Source organism: Anomaloglossus baeobatrachus, chromosome 3 (assembly GCF_048569485.1).
Source record: "Anomaloglossus baeobatrachus isolate aAnoBae1 chromosome 3, aAnoBae1.hap1, whole genome shotgun sequence".
In the NCBI taxonomy this organism is placed as follows: domain Eukaryota; kingdom Metazoa; phylum Chordata; class Amphibia; order Anura; family Aromobatidae; genus Anomaloglossus; species Anomaloglossus baeobatrachus.
In genome coordinates, this window is record NC_134355.1 from 671,371,174 (window position 1) to 671,390,841 (window position 19,668).

A 19,668-nucleotide genomic window follows, 5' to 3' on the forward strand; every position below is an offset into this window, starting at 1 on the left:
CGGATTCTGACGTGGGTGGAAAACACAGCATCCACCATATCCGCAGTTCACATCCCAGGCGTGGAAAACTGGGAAGCAGACTTTCTCAGTCGCCAGGGCATGGATGTGAAGCCCCGCAGGTGTTGTGTCGGTGTCGGTGCGTTACCTTCAGGGACTCCACGTTGCTGGATCTCCGTCACTGGTAGGAAATCTTCTGTTTTGATCGTGACGCCACTCTCAGTATTGCGGTCAGTGGGGACCGCCACTGCAGGTTAGGGGACGCCTGGGGCTGATGGTGGGTGCAGTCGGATGTAGTAGCCTCCTGAGAGTGAGGCAAGCCCCAGGGCCCGGTGTAGGTTTGTAGTACCACAAGTCGCAGAATGACCACACAGGCAGGATGTCTTTTAGGGTTTTTTACTCACATTTGATGGCAGGGTGAGTAACCCGGGCGTAGCTGGGATGAACCAGGTGGGAACCAGGTATCCTTCAGGCTGACTTTATGAGGGTGACTACTGACTCGCCTTCCTTAGCCCTTGGTGGTTTGGGGTGACCCCGACTTTTAGTCCCTATGGGGGTCACCCAGGGAAGATGCTGCAGCCTCTCTCTCCCCTTCGTTCGCCGTATGCTTGTTCCCCGGACCAGGCCACTCCAGCTGCTTGCCTCCTGTGACCTATGGGCCCTCACTGTGGTTACGTGGCTGCGGCTTTTGTGGTGTTGTGGTGTGGGCTTTGAGAGCCCCACACCGGCAGGTTTAGCAGAAGAAAGCTGGATCTATCTTCGCTTCGGGATCTGCCGCCCGGTTGGGCCTGGTGCTCTCTAGCAGTCTCCTTACTTCCCACTCCGTTGCACTCCCTAGCTGAAGCTGGCTTTCAGGTAGCACTCCTAGTTGACCGTTCTCCCCCGTCAATAGCCACTGCGCGGGCGCTGTTAGACAGCACAAGCCCCACAGGTTTGCTCCTTCCTGAGCCCTATGGAGTTCTCTCTCTAACTGACTCACTGCCCCTCCTCTCCTGTTCTTGCCTACGCCACCTAGCAACCAGACTCTCCACCACACCCCTTGAGAGGAGATGGAGGTTCTACCCCCTCCACTATTCCAGTGAAGGTGAAGGCTTGCCCCCTCCTGGGATCCCCAGGGGTCCTCTCATGGGTACATGTGTGAGACCTGGTCACTATGCGCCTGTGTTCCACACCCCGGTCAGCCTTCTGGATTACCTGTATTGTACTGTCCCCAGCATGGGTGCAGTACTCAGTGGTGCCTGACCAGGTCAGGGGCGCCACATTCCCCCTTAGTTATCACCAGCACGTCCTCGGGCTGCAAGACAACATTTTAAAATGCATAAAACGTTAAAACATGTAAAACATTTTTAAAACCACCAGGTATCAGACATCACCACCCTCCACCCACAAGTCCGTTAACCCACCCAAAACCCTCTCAGGAGGCAGGTCACCGGTCCTGTTGGTAACCAGGTCTGGGCCATCCGTTTCCCCAGACCTTTCCTCCAATCTTCCTCTCCCGTTGGCCGCGACTTCAGCCACTTCTGGCAGGATGTAGAGGCGGCTTTCATGGGCTGGTGGTTTTAGGGTCTACCTGGCCTGGTGGATCCGCGCCTTCAGCCCCCTTCTGGCAGGATGTAGAGGCGGCCTCCACAGTTGGTGCTGACCAGGTACCCTCTTTGTGGTGGTGAGCCAAGGCCCCATAAACAGGCGTGCTCTCTGGTCGCAAGTGAGCCAAGGCCCTATATACGGACGGACTCCTCCTGGTTGCAGACGAGCCAAGCCCCTAAACAGGCTGGCTCTGGTGGCGGTGCCACTGGTGTAACTATTTACACTGCGAGAGTTTGTGGCTATAGCAAGTTCATAGCCTTAAAGTTTATTTCTCACAATAGTTTTTGTGGGCACATGCTTAAACAATAACGTTGCAAACTTTTCAACTTGTCAAACTGGTCAAACTTTCGGTACTTCTTTCTTTACTTTACTCCTCGGTACCAGGGCTTTGGCCTATTGGGCTACGGCACCTGCTGTTTTCTTGCTCCTTGTCATCCTCTGAGGTAGTTTCATCTGTAGGCTCTTTGTCTTTTCTTTCGAGATCTTCATCTGTTTCCTTTTCTGCATCTGTTTCTTTATCTCTGTCTTTTCTTTCTTCTTTGGTGACTGCAGGGCTTCTGCAAGGACTTCTAGGGCATGGTGCAACATCTAAGGCATAGTAGCCCCTTTCTCCTTGATGCAAGGTGAACTGTACTGCGTCTCCAATTTTCAAATTTCTGCCTGAATGTCCTCTGGGCAGGTGGGCTTGAACATCTCTCCGATTCACAAATATGCCCTCTTTTATTCCTCTTGCTACAATAAAGCCGTATCCGCTTTTCAAATTGAAGTCCTCCACAACTCCTCTACAAAGGGGTCCTCTGACCTGGGCTTTGGATCTTCTCAGGGCTCGTTTTTCTTGCAGGTCTCTGGCTGTGACTTCTCTCTGCTCTGGAGACTGTGGTGTTGGAGGATACTTTGCTCTGCTGCGCCGTGTCTTGCGGACTGGGTTCATGCCTGCGGGCTCCCAGGTGAGGTCTTTGGGCTGATCTTCGTCAGCAGACGGGGTCAGGTCTTCCTCATCCCAGCGAGAATAGGGCAGCATCTCTGGCTCTGGGTATGGGTCCACTGCTGGTGGCACTGGAGTCGGAGTCAGCCCCTCAGCTTCCTGGCCTCCCCTCCCCCTTAGTTCTTCGCTGCACTCTGGTTGTGGCAGCGTTGGGGATGAGTGTTCCTCAGCTGGCCCCGGCGGTGGACTCTTCGGCGTGGTCGCTGCAGGGGTTGCCTTAGGGGTGTGCGGAGGGAGCATGTATCTGTCCACCATCTCCTGTGGGAACTTGGCCTCCAGGTCAGCCTTCAGCTGCCAGTATGCGGAGTCTTCACCTATCAGGGATTTCCTAGTAGGGACTTCCTCAGACCGGGGAGCGGTATCTGCTCTGGCCTTGCAGGCCGGGGAAAATGATGAGGTAGACTTTTCTTGGCGGGCCGGGCAGGGCATCGCTGCGGCGGCCTGGTCTTGGCGGGCCGGGCAGGGCATCGCTGCGGCGGCCTGGTCTTGGCGGGCCGCGCCTGGCATGGCGGCGGCCTGGTCTTGGCGGGCCGCGCCTGGCGTGGCGGCGGCCTGGATCAGCGTCGCTGTTGCCGAGGGCTCTGTGCAGGCTGAGCTGGGCGTCGCTGCAGTGATCGGGGCTTGACGGGCCGCACCTGGCGGGGCTGCGGCCTGGTTCAGCATCTCACTTGCGGCGCGGACGAGCGTCGCTGCTGCGGTGGGGTCTTGGCGGACTGGGCTCAGCAGGGTGGCAGCCTGGGTCAGCGTCACACCTGCGGCACGGATCAGTATCGCAGTGGTAGTCGGACCTTTGCGGGACAGGCGGGGCATGGCTGCGGCGGCCTGGATTTGGCGGGCCGCATCTAGCGTGGCTGCGGCCTGGTCCGGTGGCGCCGCGCCGGGCGCCTCTTCTGGGACCGCGGGCGTGGCAGCAGGGGTCGGGGCACTTGCGCTGGCCGGGGCATCTCTGGACTCACCCATCGGTGGCACCATCGGGGTCTGAGTCGTCGCCGCTCGGTCTGGCATGCGTCGCGCGGCTCCCTCCTCGTAGGTCCGAACCGCCGCCGCCATCTCCAGAAGCTCCGTGCGTTCTTCTCTGAGCCGTCGCACAATCCTGGCCTCCAGCTGGTCGCAGAAAATAGCAAGCTCCCGGCACCACCAGGCAGCAGTGCCTGGTTCTGGGTATCCGCGTCTGGACTCCATTTTCTCTAGCAAGCTGCTGGCTTCTCTTCTGCTCCGCCGTCTCTGGACGCTTCCGCTTTCTTCATCAGCGAGGTCAGGACTCTGCAGGGGATCTCTGGGTAGCCACACCTCTTCGTGGGCGGTAACTTCTTCCAGCGCGGGCTGCTGTTGTTTTTCAGCGCGCTTTTCATGGTGGCAATATGGCGGCGCTTCCAATTTTTCAAGCGGACCGCCCAGGCACATGGTCACCTGTCTGAACAGGTCTAGTCCTTATCCTGTTCACAGCGCCAGATGTGAAGCCCCGCAGGTGTTGTGTCGGTGTCGGTGCGTTACCTTCAGGGACTCCACGTTGCTGGATCTCCGTCACTGGTAGGAAATCTTCTGTTTTGATCGTGACGCCACTCTCAGTATTGCGGTCAGTGGGGACCGCCACTGCAGGTTAGGGGACGCCTGGGGCTGATGGTGGGTGCAGTCGGATGTAGTAGCCTCCTGAGAGTGAGGCAAGCCCCAGGGCCCGGTGTAGGTTTGTAGTACCACAAGTCGCAGAATGACCACACAGGCAGGATGTCTTTTAGGGTTTTTTACTCACATTTGATGGCAGGGTGAGTAACCCGGGCGTAGCTGGGATGAACCAGGTGGGAACCAGGTATCCTTCAGGCTGACTTTATGAGGGTGACTACTGACTCGCCTTCCTTAGCCCTTGGTGGTTTGGGGTGACCCCGACTTTTAGTCCCTATGGGGGTCACCCAGGGAAGATGCTGCAGCCTCTCTCTCCCCTTCGTTCGCCGTATGCTTGTTCCCCGGACCAGGCCACTCCAGCTGCTTGCCTCCTGTGACCTATGGGCCCTCACTGTGGTTACGTGGCTGCGGCTTTTGTGGTGTTGTGGTGTGGGCTTTGAGAGCCCCACACCGGCAGGTTTAGCAGAAGAAAGCTGGATCTATCTTCGCTTCGGGATCTGCCGCCCGGTTGGGCCTGGTGCTCTCTAGCAGTCTCCTTACTTCCCACTCCGTTGCACTCCCTAGCTGAAGCTGGCTTTCAGGTAGCACTCCTAGTTGACCGTTCTCCCCCGTCAATAGCCACTGCGCGGGCGCTGTTAGACAGCACAAGCCCCACAGGTTTGCTCCTTCCTGAGCCCTATGGAGTTCTCTCTCTAACTGACTCACTGCCCCTCCTCTCCTGTTCTTGCCTACGCCACCTAGCAACCAGACTCTCCACCACACCCCTTGAGAGGAGATGGAGGTTCTACCCCCTCCACTATTCCAGTGAAGGTGAAGGCTTGCCCCCTCCTGGGATCCCCAGGGGTCCTCTCATGGGTACATGTGTGAGACCTGGTCACTATGCGCCTGTGTTCCACACCCCGGTCAGCCTTCTGGATTACCTGTATTGTACTGTCCCCAGCATGGGTGCAGTACTCAGTGGTGCCTGACCAGGTCAGGGGCGCCACATGGACGCAGGGGAATGGTCCCTTCACCCGGACGTGTTTCAGGAGATCTGTCGCCGCTGGGGGATGCCGGACGTCGACCTGATGGCGTCACGGCACAACAACAAGGTCCCGGTTTTCATGGCACGGTCTCACGATCACCGAGCTCTGGCGGCAGACGCCTTAGTTCAGGATTGGTCGCAGTTCCGACTACCTTATGTGTTCCCACCTCTGGCATTGTTGCCCAGAGTGCTCCGCAAAATCAGGTCCGACTGCCGTTGCGCCATTCTCGTCGCTCCAGACTGGCCAAGGAGGTCGTGGTACCCGGATCTGTGGCATCTCACGGTAGGACAACCGTGGGCGCTACCAGGCCGTCCAGACTTGCTGTCTCAAGGGCCGTTTTTCCATCTGAATTCTGCGGCCCTGAACCTGACTGTGTGGCCATTGAGTCCTGGATCCTAGGGACCTCAGGTTTATCTCATGATGTTGTTGCCACCATGAGACAGGCTAGGAAACCATCCTCCGCCAAGATCTACCACAGAACGTGGAAGATATTCTTATCTTGGTGCTCTGCTCAGGGAGTTTCTCCCTGGCCATTTGCATTACCTATTTTTCTTTCCTTCCTGCAGTCTGGGTTGGAAAAAGGTTTGTCGCTTAGCTCCCTTAAAGGACAAGTCTCTGCGCTATCCGTATTCTTTCAGAAGCGCCTGGCGCGACTTCCTAAGGTACGCACGTTCCTGCAAGGGGTTTGTCATATCATTCCCCCTTACAGGCGGCCATTGGAACCCTGGGATCTGAACAAGGTTCTGATTGCTCTCCAGAAGCCGCCTTTCGAGCCTATGAAGGAGATTTCCTTTTCTCGGCTTTCACAGAAAGTGGCTTTTCTGGTGGCGGTCACGTCTCTTCGGAGAGTGTCAGAGCTGGCGGCGTTATCTTGCAAATCTCCCTTCCTGGTGTTTCACCAAGACAAGGTAGTACTGCGTCCAATTCCAGAGTTTCTTCCCAAGGTGGTATCTTCCTTTCATCTCAATCAGGATATCACTTTACCATCTTTGTGTCCGCATCCAGTTCACCATTTTGAAAAGGGTTTACATCTGTTGGATCTGGTGAGAGCACTCAGGATCTACATTTCCCGCACGGCGTCTCTGCGCCGTTCGGATGCACTCTTTATCCTGGTCGCTGGTCAGCATAAAGGGTCGCAAGCTTCCAAATCCACCCTTGCGCGGTGGATCAAGGAACCAATTCTTCACGCCTACCGTTCTGCTGGGCTTCCGACTCCTTCTGGACTGAAGGCCCATTCTACCAGAGCCGTGGGTGCGTCCTGGGCATTACGGCATCAGGCTACGGCTCAGCAGGTGTGCCAGGCGGCTACCTGGTCGAGTCTGCACACTTTTACCAAGCATTATCAGGTGCATACCTACGCTTCGGCGGATGCCAGCCTAGGTAGACAAGTCCTGCAGGCGGCGGTGGCCCACCTGTAAGAAAGGGCTGCCTGACAGCCCGATCGCGAGGTATTATTTTACCCACCCAGGGACTGCTTTTGGACGTCCCAATTGTCTGGGTCTCCCAATTAGGAGCGAAAAAGAAGAAGGGAATTTTGTTTACTTACCGTAAATTCCTTTTCTTCTAGCTCCAATTGGGAGACCCAGCACCCGCCCTGTTTTTCTGAGGGTATTTGTTTTTCGGGTGCACATGTTGTTCATGTTAATAACTTACGTTCTCCGATATTGTTTATCGGATTGAATTTGTTTTTGAAACAGTTATTGGCTTTCCTCCTTCTTGCTTTTGCACTAAAACTGAGGGACCCGTGCTCCCACGGGGGGGTGTATAGCCAGAAGGGGAGGGGCCTTACACTTTTAAGTGTAGTACTTTGTGCGGCCTCCGGAGGCAGTAGCTATACACCCAATTGTCTGGGTCTCCCAATTGGAGCTAGAAGAAAAGGAATTTACGGTAAGTAAACAAAATTCCCTTCTTTGCTTGGTGATGTACGGCTCGGCATTTTGCTTGGTGATGTACGGCTCGGCATTGTGCTTGGTGGTGTACGGCTCGGCATTGTGCTTGGTGATGTAAGGCTCGGCATTGTGCTTGGTGATGTATGGCTCAGCATTGTGCTTGGTGATGTATGGCTCGGCATTGTGCTTGGTGATGTATGGCTCGGCATTGTGCTTGGTGATGTACAGCTCAGCATTGTGCTTGGTGATGTACGGCTCGGCATTGTGCTTGGTGATGCACGGCTCGGCATTGTGCTTGGTGATGTATGGCTCGGCATTGTGCTTGGTGATGTATGGCTCGGCATTGTGCTTGGTGATGTACGGCTTGGCATTTTGCTTGGTGATGTACGGCTCGGCATTTTGCTTGGTGATGTACGGCTCGGCATTGTGCTTGGTGATGTACGGCTCGGCATTGTGCTTGGTGATGCACGGCTCGGCATTGTGCTTGGTGATGTATGGCTCGGCATTGTGCTTGGTGATGTATGGCTCGGCATTGTGCTTGGTGATGTACGGCTCGGCATTTTGCTTGGTGATGTACGGCTCGGCATTTTGCTTGGTGATGTACGGCTTGGCACACCCTTAACTGGTAATTTCCAGGAGGAATAACTGAGGAGCAGGTTTTTTTCTTTTTGGGGGGGAGGGGTGGTATTAGTATTTACTAACACAGACCATTCTATAGAACTGAGGGTTCTGTTTTAACGCTTACATAGCTGGATACCAAAATGTTCTGTCTGTCTTCCCCAGGAGATCCCCCCTTACAATGGCTACGGTCTGCTGGAAGACTCCCTCCAAAACTGTCTCACTCTGGTTCCCAAACCACCCAAGAAGGACGTGATTAAGATGCTGGAGAACGACCACAAGGTCCTGAGATTCGCGGCCGCCCTGGTACGCTTCCCCATCCTATACTTTCCCTGGGGGGGGTCACCCAGACCACCCATCTAATGCCCCTCCCCCCCGCTCTGTCCCTCCCTAGGACTCTATGAACCCTGAAGACATTGGGCGACGCTTCATCCTGTCCTACTACCTCTCCGACGACACCATCAGTATTTTTGAGCCCCAGGTCCGCAACTCGGGAATCATCGGAGGGAAGTTCTTAGAAAAGAGCAGAATTCCCAAACCGGGCTCCTCCATGAACGACCCCATCTACTACGGCCCGGCGGACTTCACCATTGGCGCCGTCGTTGAAGGTGAGGTGGTCTGACCCTGAGGTTTTCATTCCTCAGTGGCTGCCACTAGGTGGCGCTGTTATAAAACTGGTGTGAATAGGAGCTGCACACACAGCGCCGCCCTAGTGGTGGCAACAGGGAAAACTATATCACCTTTAACATGGAGTCATTTCTCTAGTTTTCAGCCACCGATTCATCATCAGGGACGCCGACCTCTACGTCCTGAACTACATGAAAGCGCACGAGCATCAGTTTCCCTGCAAAGTGCTGAGTTCATTGGAGAAACACCTGCAGCCACAAGAGGGCGACGGAGAGCCAGGGTAAGAGGACGAGGGCAGGGAATAGATACGAGCACAGATCACACGCCATAATGATGGAATAGGAAATATTCCAGATTATCGGACTGTCATAATATGTAGGTATATCACCCGTATTTCCACTGACATTCTCCCAGTCTCCTGCTACCACTTTAAGGCTATGTGTCCACGCTAGAATGTCCCTGCGGATTTTTCTGCCTGAAAATCCGCGACTTTCGCGGCAAATCCACACCCGCGGATTTGCCGCGAATTTACCGCGGATTTCATTTTTTTTTTTTCCCCCCCATTCAAAACCAAAAATCCGGACCAAATCTGCACCAAACAATTGACATGCTGCAGATTTTTCCGGATCAAAATCCGCGGCAAATCCGCAGCGGAAAAATCCGCAGCATGGACACAGCATTTCCAAAATGCCATTGAAATGGCTTGGAAGTGCTGCTGCTGCAGATTTTCGGGAAATCCGCGGCAAATCCGCGGCAAAATCCGCGCAAAATCCACGCGAAATCCGCAGCGTGGGCACATAGCCTTACATGAATGTCTAGAACAGCTGCCAGATTATCAGAATTTTCTGGTTTAGCAAATGTAATCCCACTGCTGGATTATCAAGATTTCGGGATTGCCGGGTGCTGAATGATAAAGTTCTGGATAATCAAGTGTCAAAATATAACATTTGCTGAGTTATCAGGTTCGGCATTATCAGGCTTTATGGGTTATTTGGATCCAGATTATCACACATTCTTGGTCTTGGGTGCTGGATTATCAGATTTTTAGTGTCAATGCTGGGTTATCAGACATACTTGGTTTTGGTTGCTGGATTATCTGTCATTTTTGGTTTTGGGTGCTGGACTTTCAGATTTTCTGGGTGTTAGTGCTGGATTATCAGACATCCTTCATGTTGGGTGCTGGATTATCAGATTTTTTGAGTGTCATTGCTGGATTATCAGACATTTTCAGTCTTGGGTGCTGGATTAGCATATTTTCTGGGTGTCGGTGCCGGATTATCAGACATTTTTGGCCTTGGGTGCTGGATTACCAGATTTTCTGGGTGTCGTGCTGGATTATCACACATTCTAAATCTTGGGTGCTGGATTATCAGATTTTCTGGGTGTCAGTGCTAGGTTATCAGACATTCCTCTTTTTGGGTGCTGGATTATCGTATTTTCTGGGTGTCGGTGATTGGTTATCAGACATTTTTCGTCTTGGGTGCTAGATTTTCAGATTTTCTGGTTGTCAATTCTGGATTATCAGACATTTTTAGTTTTGGGAGGTGGACTATCAGATTTTCTGGGTGTCAGTGCTGGATTATAAAACATTTTTAGTGTTTAGTGCTAGATTATCAGATTTTCTGGGTGTCAGTGCTGGATTATCAGATTTTCTGGGTGTCAGTGCTGGATTATAAAACATTTTTAGTGTTTAGTGCTGGATTATCAGATTTTCCGGGTGTCAGTGCTGGATTATAAAACATTTTTAGTGTTTAGTGCTGGATTATCAGATTTTCCGGGTGTCAGTGCTGGATTATAAAACATTTTTAGTGTTTAGTGCTGGAGTATCAGATTTTCTGGGTGTCAGTGCTGGATTATCAGATTTTCTGGGTGTCAGTGCTGGATTATAAAACATTTTTAGTGTTTAGTGCTGGATTATCAGATTTTCCGGGTGTCAGTGCTGAATTATAAAACATTTTTAGTGTTTAGTGCTGGATTATCAGATTTTCTGGGTGTCAGTGCTGGATTATCAGATTTTCTGGGTGTCAGTGCTAGATTATAAAATATTTTTAGTGTTTAGTGCTGGATTATCAGATTTTCTGGGTGTCAGTGCTGGATTGTGCAACTTTCTGGGTATTGGTTGTTGGTTTATAAAATGTTTTTGGTTCCAAAGGGCTGGATTTTTACATGTTCTAGATTTATAGACTTTCTGAGTAATCAGGTTTTGGATTATCATGTGGCTAATTATAAAATAATCTGGAATATTGTGTGCCACATAATCAGTCTGCCTAAAATATTGGGCACCGGACTATCAGACTGAGTCATCAGAGTCTGGATTATCAAACATTCTGTGTTTCCTTGTTATGAATGATGAGATTTTGCCAGATTTCCAGACTTTCTGGGTCTCTAGTGCCAGATTATCAGGCATTGTGGATTATCAGATTCTCTGGGATTATCAGATTTTCTGGATTATCACCATGCATTTTTTCTTTTGTTTCCATTTTGATGCTTTTTTTTTTTTTCCTCCTTTCATAGTTTTAATGTAAATAATTGGGGCGAACTCCACAATGGAACGAAAACTTTTTTTTTGTGCAGTAGTCTTTCAAGCAAAACTGCAAATAAAAAAAAAAGGCCCATACGAAAATCAACGAGGTTTTCCCATAAATACCGTAATTATTAGAGGTTTCTTGGTGAATTTCATGTTGAGACTGAAGAAGAAAACACTTATTTTCACACTAAAATTTGATATTGTTTCACTGAAAATTTTAAGCAAATAGTAATGCATTAACGGGATTAAAAAATAAATATATATATAGTGTGTATGTGTATAATTTATATATATCATATATATAAAAATCTGATTTTTCCTATCAAATTAAAAAAAAACAAAAAAAAATTTCTAAGAAATATATTTTTTTATATATATATATAAAATCTAATATATAAAGGTGTGTGTGTGTGTGTGTGTGTGTGTGTGTGTGTGTGTGTGTGTGTGTGTCCGGGATTGGCATCTGCACTGTCGCAGCAACAGCCACAAAATTTTGCACACTCACACTTCTGGACCCCAAGAGCGTCATAGGCAATGCTTTGAGGGGAAATTTAAACCCAGCTCTTTACAGTTATTCACCAAAAAACCTGCCTCCATTACAGCGAATGGAGCTGGGAGCCACAGTGCAGCCAGAACTTCAGAAGAATGCGCAGCCACGCCCTTATATGGAATGTTGGCGTGTCACAATGCAGCCAGGGAAAGAGACAGACACAGACAGGGAAAGAAACCGACATAGACAGGGTAAGAGACAGACACAAAGAGACAGACACAGACTGACAGGGAAAGAGACAGACAGGGAAAGAGAGGGAAAGAGAGAGACAGGTTAAGAGACAGACACAGACAAAGAGACAGAGACAGACACAGGGAAAGAGACAGACAGGGAAAGAGATTGAGACAGACGGAGAAAGAGACAGAAACAGTCAGACAGACAAAGATAGAGAGAGGGAGACAGAGAGATATATACAGAGGGGGAGACAGACAGAGAATGGGAGAGAAACAGAGACAGTTACTATCCCGGGCGTTAATATATTCTATTTATACATTCCATCCCGGGAATGTTAATACATTCTATTTTGTTAACAGCAGTTATTAACCTGGGCGAAGCCGGGTAGTACAGCTAGTGTATATATATTACATAAATTTTATTTTTTAATTAATTTAATAGGAAAAATGTTGGGAAAATCAAATCCCAAAAAAGCAAATATTAGTATAAGAATGCATTTTTGCACATTCTTCATAAAAGACGATTCTTGGTTCTATGTCGTTGGCTCCCCCAAGTGGTTGGATGTATAAAAAATTTGTTTAAAAGAACTGAGAGTCCTCAGTGGTTGATACCTTTTAATGGCTAACTGAAAAGATGGTAATAATTGCAAGCTTTCGAGACTACTCAGGTCTCTTCATCAGGCATGGTATAACACAAAATCTGAAGAGTCACATATTTATACACAACAGGACTTAGAATAGTGCAGTAAAAAAAAACAAAAAAAAAACAAGTTATATGAAATAGAACTATCTCTATGGCAGGGGGCAAACTGTTGTGGCCATAAATATTGCTGCAGTTCAGTGTGAAAGTTTTATTGTCCTCTGATCAGGGTCTGGTCCGGGCTGTGACACGCTCGGATGGTCAGAGGAGCACATCTCCTAACTGATGTAAAAAGACATGAATCCATGAGACACCTTCATTCCTACTCTGAATGTGTCATCGGTCACCAGAAGTTAGTACACCCATAGTCTCCTATCTCTCTGGGACTTGAAGTTTCCTTTCAATACCAGCAATTTCATGCCCATGATGCTGTGGTCTGAGTTACAAAAATGTTTGGCCACAGGTAGATCCATCCTTTTTTCTCTAATTGTGTGGCGGTGAGAATCCATCCTTGTCCTGAGCTGTTGTCCGGTCTCCCCTACATACAGACCCCCAGTTGGACATTTGGTGCATATAATTAAGTATACCACATTGGTTGTGGTGCAGCTGAAGGTACCTGGGATCTTGTCGTCCTGATGTGATCTGGGGATCTTTATCTTGTCCGTTGTCAATATTAATGGATAGGTCTTACATTTTTTCTGGTTGCAGGGAAATGATCAAAAAATGTAAGACCTGTCCATTAATATTGACAACGGACAAGATAAAGATCCCCAGATCACATCAGGACTACAAGATCCCAGGTACCTTCAGCTGCACCACAACCAATGGGGTGTACTTAATTATATGTACCAAATGTCCAACTGGGGGTCTGTATGTAGGGGAGACCGGACAACAGCTCAGGACAAGGATGAATTCTCACCTGAGTAGTCTCGAAAGCTTGCAATTATTATTTCAGTTAGCCATTAAAAGGTATCAACCACTGAGGACTTCAGTTCTTTTAAACAATTTTTTTTTATCTCTACTGGCTAACACAGTACAAAGATATATTTTACTTGGATGTATAAATACATGTATACACAACACCCAGGAACTGGAGAAACCAGCAGCCATGGAAATGAATGGGGCCCTAATGCACCTCTGGATGGTATTATATATTGTATTCATTTATTTTATTCACTTTAAGGCTATGTGCCCACGGGACTCAGTACCCGCGGATTTTGCCGCAGAAAACCTGCGGATTTTTCTGGATTTTCCAGATAAATCCGCAGGTTTTAGCATGTACAGATACTCCCCATGTTACCCTATGGGACATGGGGAGTGTCTGTGTCCACGCTGCGGAAAGTGCGGCTGCGGAATCTCCTGCGGAGATCCCTCAGCCGCACCTAACTGCATGTCAATTATTCATGCGGATTTACTTGCGGAGATCCCGGCCCTCCGCTATGGAGATAGAGGCCAGGACGTCCACAGGTAAATCGCGTGAAACTCCGCATGTTTCCTGCAGCTATTCCGCTGGAAACTCGCAGCTAAAAATAGCTGCGGATGCCGGCGGGCAGCTGTGGGAAACATGCGGCCGTATCTGCGGATACATCCGCAGGTACGAGCGCCCGTGGGCACATAGCGCTATTAATTCCATAGCGCTTTAAAGACGTGATAATCATATCATATCGTATATATCATGATATAATCCTAAAGGTGTACTTTTGGCCAGAGCCAGGATCGAAGCGTTAGACCGGCCAGAGCCAAGATCGAAGCGTTAGACCGGCCAGAGGCGGGATCGAAGCGTTAGACCGGCCAGAGGCGGGATCGAAGCGCTAGACCGGCCAGAGGCGGGATCGAAGCGCTAGACCGGCCAGAGGCGGGATCGAAGCGCTAGACCGGCCAGAGGCGGGATCGAAGCGCTAGACCGGCCAGAGGCGGGATCGAAGCGCTAGACCGGCCAGAGGCGGGATCAAAGCGTTAGACCGGCCAGAGGCGGGATGTGGAGACACGGGGCTCAGTGGGTGCTCTCGTCCGCTAAAACCCGCCGCCTTTAGAAAGTCAGCATCGCTCAGGGCTCATCCCAACTGAACGCCGGCCTCCTTAACCGTGGGCATAACATTACTCAGGCAACACAGTGTGAGGGAACCACAATAATTAGACTTTATTGGATCCCCAAACACGGCATATGGCACATAACCAGCAAAACACAAATGTAACAGGCAACAGAGTCTCCCCCTTCCGCTGGCTCACCAGGGATTTAGAATGTCCATCTCTCAGAGGTTCCAGGGCTAATTACTCCAATCCAGCAGCACCCCGCTTTTGGCGGGCACCCACCGAGAAAGGAATAACGCCAGATTTAGGAAGCTGTCTGAGGTCTGCAAAGTCTGTAACAGGTGACTGAACTGTCCCAACCTGAGTGTCCTCCTTAGGTAGTCCTGATATGATGTTACAATCCTGGCAGCCGGAGTCGAAATCCCTAGGCTGTGGATATGGTCTCCAACCGGAACCGGAGTCCCTAGATTGAAGCCATAAGATATCCTGATCCTCTAGTCAGCTCCTAAAGGTACCGTCACACTAAGCAACATCGCTAGCAACATCGCTGCTGATGCACAACTTGCTAGTGATGTCGCTGTGTGTGACATCCAGCAACAACCTGGCCCCTGCTGTGAGGTCGTTGGTTGTTGCTGAATGTCCTGGGCCATTTTTTAGTTGTTGCTCTCCCGCTGTGAAGCAGATATCGCTGTGTGTGACAGCGACAGAGCAACAACTAAATCGGGTAATTAACTCGATGTGTACTGTGGCTATGTGTGCAGTGAACAGGGAGCCGGCACTGGCAGCGTGAGAGCGGCGGACGCTGGTAACGAAGGTAAATATCGGGTAACCAAGGTGTGAGGTAAATCCGGAGATATGACGATAAATCATGATATTCAAGTATGTCAGGAAGCCCTCTCCTGGTGTCACCCCCCCCCTTTCCTTCACACAACTGGTTTAGCAACAAACTCCATGGCCATGTCCTGTGATATGGAAATTAGGTGGCTTTAGGACAAAGGACACAGGATGACTCCCTGCCGTCACCCTGTAACAAGAGTTGTATCTCATTAGCAAGGCTATGGAAATAGCCAGACAGAACGACTCCAGTAAAAAATGGTTCATATCTCGCAAGCCATATCTCCGATAAATATGGCAACCATAAAAATGGTGTTTGCGCAGGCGGACGATGCTGGCACACCTTTTTTATGGAAGGGGGAGCTTGGGAAATACCCCAGGCGTGATATCAGCCATATGGGAACTCGTAGACAGGTCATGAGTCCCCTCGTTCTGTAGCTAAATTCATAACTGTCACAATGAGAGCATTGGCGTCTGCCTACGACGCTCCCAGGCAAAGTTATGGCCAATATCCCCTTTGCTGGATAATTCTGATCCATGCAGGGGGAGTGGCAGTGCTTCCCTGTGAGGTCACTAAGGTAGGAGGGGACCTGGATCTGCCCAGGTTGATAACCCTACTTCGGCCATTTTCCAGGGTTCTTCTGCTCGGGGGCCTGGTTGGGACAGACCTGTGAGAGAGTTCCTGGAAACCTGGTCTACAGCGCCCCCCTGTGGCCAGACGCACAAGGTAACTGATTGAATTGCATACCTGTTGTAAACCATGCTTTATCTGTAACTGTACTCTGACATATGTATATTCTGTAGATTCCCTATTGTATATATTGTAGTTTCTAGTGTGCTTTAGGCGATTAAATTATATAATTAATCTTGGGCTGTTCTGTTATCTCGATCTTGAATCCCACGTCTGTGTGTTCGGCTAATAGTTACCGTAAATCGGTTGGTGGCAGCGAGTTGTGCCAAGGATTATTGTGGGGAGGCCAGTGAGATCCGGGAAGATATTATATATTCCGCCCGCGGAGGTCGGGGGAATATATACCCTACTCTCACCGGGGACCCTTCAATAATCGGCATAAGTAGTATAGCGGCCTCCTTGCTTATTGTCGGGCAATTCCATAATTGGCCTGACTATAAGAGGGGCGCTAGAGAGCGCGTCACGTGCTCTGTCTGTCGGTCGGGAGGTATAAAGGAGGGGGACACCCCACTTGTTACCCCCCGATTGTGACGTACTGGTAGCCAGCGCGGGGGACTTCTGAGTGACCCCCCCGATGGTTTGTGACATATTGGTGGCATAGCGGTGGGATCGAGATAATAGTGTGTGTGAGTGTGAGACCCATACTCCCAGACACTAAAGACTGCCTGCAGCAGCTGTGGCTGCTGGGGTCTTCAGACTAGCTCAACACTAGAGTGTCAGAGTGCAGATACTGTAAGGTGTGTGGAGGCATCAGGTGTCAGTTCTGTGTCAGTGACCAAAAGTCTGCAAGAATGGCTGAGAGCACCAGGAGCAAAGCCAAAGGAATGGCCGATGCTCAGGCCAGAGACGATGAGGAGGTTGTCCACGAGTCCTCCAGGAGCTCGACGCCAGAAAACAGCTCTGCAGAGGACATTGCACAACCGGGCACTGCTGGACAAGATGAGGAGCAGCTCGCCCAAGGGTCCTCAACGAGCCAGACGCCAGCCCTCCGCTCTGCAATGGACAGTGAAGCACCAGGCTCCGCAGCGGGCCGCAGATCACCACGTGCCATTCCACCGAGCCTGGGAGGCTCGGATAGCCTTCTTCAAATGGCTATGGCCCTACGCCAGGCTGGAGACCGGGAGGGCTACAAGGAACTCATGGCCGAGCGTGAGCGGCAAGCAGCGCGTGAAGAGCGCCAGGCAGAGCGTAACTACCAGCTGCAGCTAGCTCAGCTCCGGCCCTCATCAGCCACCCGTGACCTTCCAGACACCAAACTTCCAAAGGTCCGTGTTGAGGACTTCCCAGTGCTGGAGAAGGATGGAGACTTGGACTCTTTCTTGACTGCTTTTGAACGGACTTGCTTGCAGCATCATCTGAACAAGGACCAGTGGGCCAAATACCTGACCCCCCGTTTAAGGGGTAAGGCCCTGGATATCCTTGGGGACTTGCCTGCTGAGGCGGATCAGGGCTACGACACCATCAAGCGGGCCCTGATCCAACAGTACAACCTCACCCCGGAGTCCTACCGCAAGAAGTTCCGGACCCTGCAGAAGGGACCAAAGGACTCCTGGGCTGACCACCGGCGGGCACTTGCCCGAGCTGCCGACCACTGGACCCAAGGCCTGCAGCTTTCCACCGGACCGGAGATCCTGGACTTGTTCATCACGGAGCAACTCTTGTGGAACTGCCCTGAGGATCTCCGCCAGTTCATCCGAGACCAGAAGCCAAAGGGGTCCACGGCTACAGCTGCCCTTGCCGATGACTACACCAACAACCGGGCCCCTGAGGCCAGGAGAGCGGCCACCAGCAGCACCTGGAGAGGGGGTAAGATGAATTCTGCGACTGCCCCACCTGCCCCTAGACTGCAGGGGGTGTCCCCCTCAACTCCCCTCTCCAGGCCCGTGGCAGAACCAAGATGGTGCCACCAGTGCAACCTACCTGGACACTTCAAGGCCATGTGCCCTCAGCGTCCCAAGGCCCCGGCTCCGTCCCCGTCCCAAGGGCCGCCCAAGGTGTATTGTGTGGGTGGGGGTGGTGGTAGGTCCCTGGACAGCTTCCAACCTGTCACCGTCGGCCGGTCTGTGACCATAGGACTGCGAGACAGCGCCTCGGAGGTGACTCTGGTGCGGCCTGAGATGGTGTCCCCCCAAGACTTGATCCCTGGAAAAACCCTCGCTGTCTCCGGGATTGGAGGCACTGACCCGGCGCTGCCTGTTGCTGACATTTATGTGGACTGGGGCGCAGGGCGAGGGGTGAGGGAGGTGGGGGTAACTGATCGGATCCCTGCAAACGTGCTACTTGGGACAGATTTGGGGCAAATAACCTCCCAGTTTGGCCCCGCCCCAAAGGCTGAACCTTCAGCCAGTGCTGACGTGCCTCCGGACAATGTTAATGTGTTATCTATGAATGATGTAAGGGAGGAGGGAGTGAACTCTGATATTTCTGCTTGCACAGACACCATAGACACACACGCAGCTGCAGCTGTGACAGGGGAGGGGGTCAGAGAAAGGTGTGACAATGCCTCTACAAGTAACCAGCCTGTGAGCTGGGATCTGCTGCCCTCTGCAGGGATAAGCAGAGAGCAGGGTGCTGCAGGGGGAGGACCAGTGTGTGGGGTGGGGGCTACCACAGCAAATGTGGGGTCCCCAGAGATTTCACAGCGGGGTTCTGTTGCTGCAGGGGGGGAACAGGCAGGTGAGATTGGGGCCGGTCCAGGAGCGGAAGTGCTCCCAGGTAAGATCTCGGTGCATGGTTCCCCCACAACCGGGGTGTCAGGAAGCCAGGTAGGTCTGCCTGAACCGGCGACTTGGTCAGGAACGGAGGAGGAGCAGGCACGACCCACGGTCGCAGCGGCTGTGGCCGCTGTCACCCGCAGTGGGAGTGCTGGAAGCCAAGGGGCCTCCCGGAGGTCCGATAGCTCTTCCCCTTCTGACCAAGTGGCAGCCGAGTCAGGTGGAGGCCAGGACACAGGTCCCGGGGTACTGACTGAAGATGTGACAGTCTCGTCGATTCTGGCCACATCTAGTCAGGGGTTTCAGGCAGCGTTAGAAGCTGACGACAGCCTGAAAGCTCTTAAGGAGCAGGCGGCACAGCCTCCCTCGGACTCGGACCCGGAGCGAGTGGTCTGGGACCAAGGACGGCTGTACCGGGCCACGGTCCAGCAGGGTTCACCGGAGGCGTGGCCCAGGGACCGACAGTTGGTGGTACCCTATCCGTTCCGGACGGAGTTGTTGCGGATCGCACATGAGATTCCGATGGCCGGACACCTAGGGATCGCTAAGACCAAGGCCAGGTTAAACCAGCATTTCTACTGGCCAAAAATGGGGGCCGATGTGGCTGCCTACTGCCGTTCGTGTGAAACCTGTCAGAGAGTGGGGAAGGCGGGGCCACACCCCAAAGCCCCACTGGTATCTCTGCCAATCATCGATGAGCCTTTCAGGAGGGTGGCTGTGGATCTGGTCGGCCCGCTGGCCATCCCCAGCAGCTCCGGGAAACGCTTCATACTGACGGTAGTGGACTATGCCACCCGGTACCCAGAAGCAGTGGCCTTGTCGTCCATTCGGGCTGACAAGGTGGCCACCGCATTGCTGGAGATTTTCTCCCGAGTGGGTTTTCCCCAGGAAATGCTCACTGACCGGGGGACCCAATTCATGTCCCAGCTGATGGAGGCCCTCTGTAAGCAGGTCCAGGTGCGACATCTGGTGGCCAGCCCGTACCATCCACAGACTAATGGCCTGTGCGAGCGGTTCAATGGCACCTTAAAGCAGATGCTTAAGATGTTGGTCGACTCCCATGGGCGTGACTGGGAGCGGTATCTCCCACACCTGTTATTTGCTTACCGGGAGGTTCCACAGGCCTCAACAGGATTCTCACCGTTTGAGCTCCTGTACGG

The 19,668-nt window shown here is 51.8% G+C and overlaps 1 protein-coding gene across 1 annotated transcript in view; it reads left to right on the top strand.

Annotated features, from left to right (window-relative positions):
- EFHC1 (EF-hand domain containing 1) overlaps nt 1–19,668 on the top strand; it is a 42,771-nt gene that overhangs the window by 15,653 nt on the left and 7,450 nt on the right. Inside the window, exons 7-9 of the mRNA XM_075341237.1 lie at nt 7,887–8,027; nt 8,116–8,329; nt 8,487–8,628. Coding sequence (XP_075197352.1) covers nt 7,887–8,027; nt 8,116–8,329; nt 8,487–8,628 — 497 coding nt within the window. The remainder of the gene's footprint in view (nt 1–7,886; nt 8,028–8,115; nt 8,330–8,486; nt 8,629–19,668) is intronic.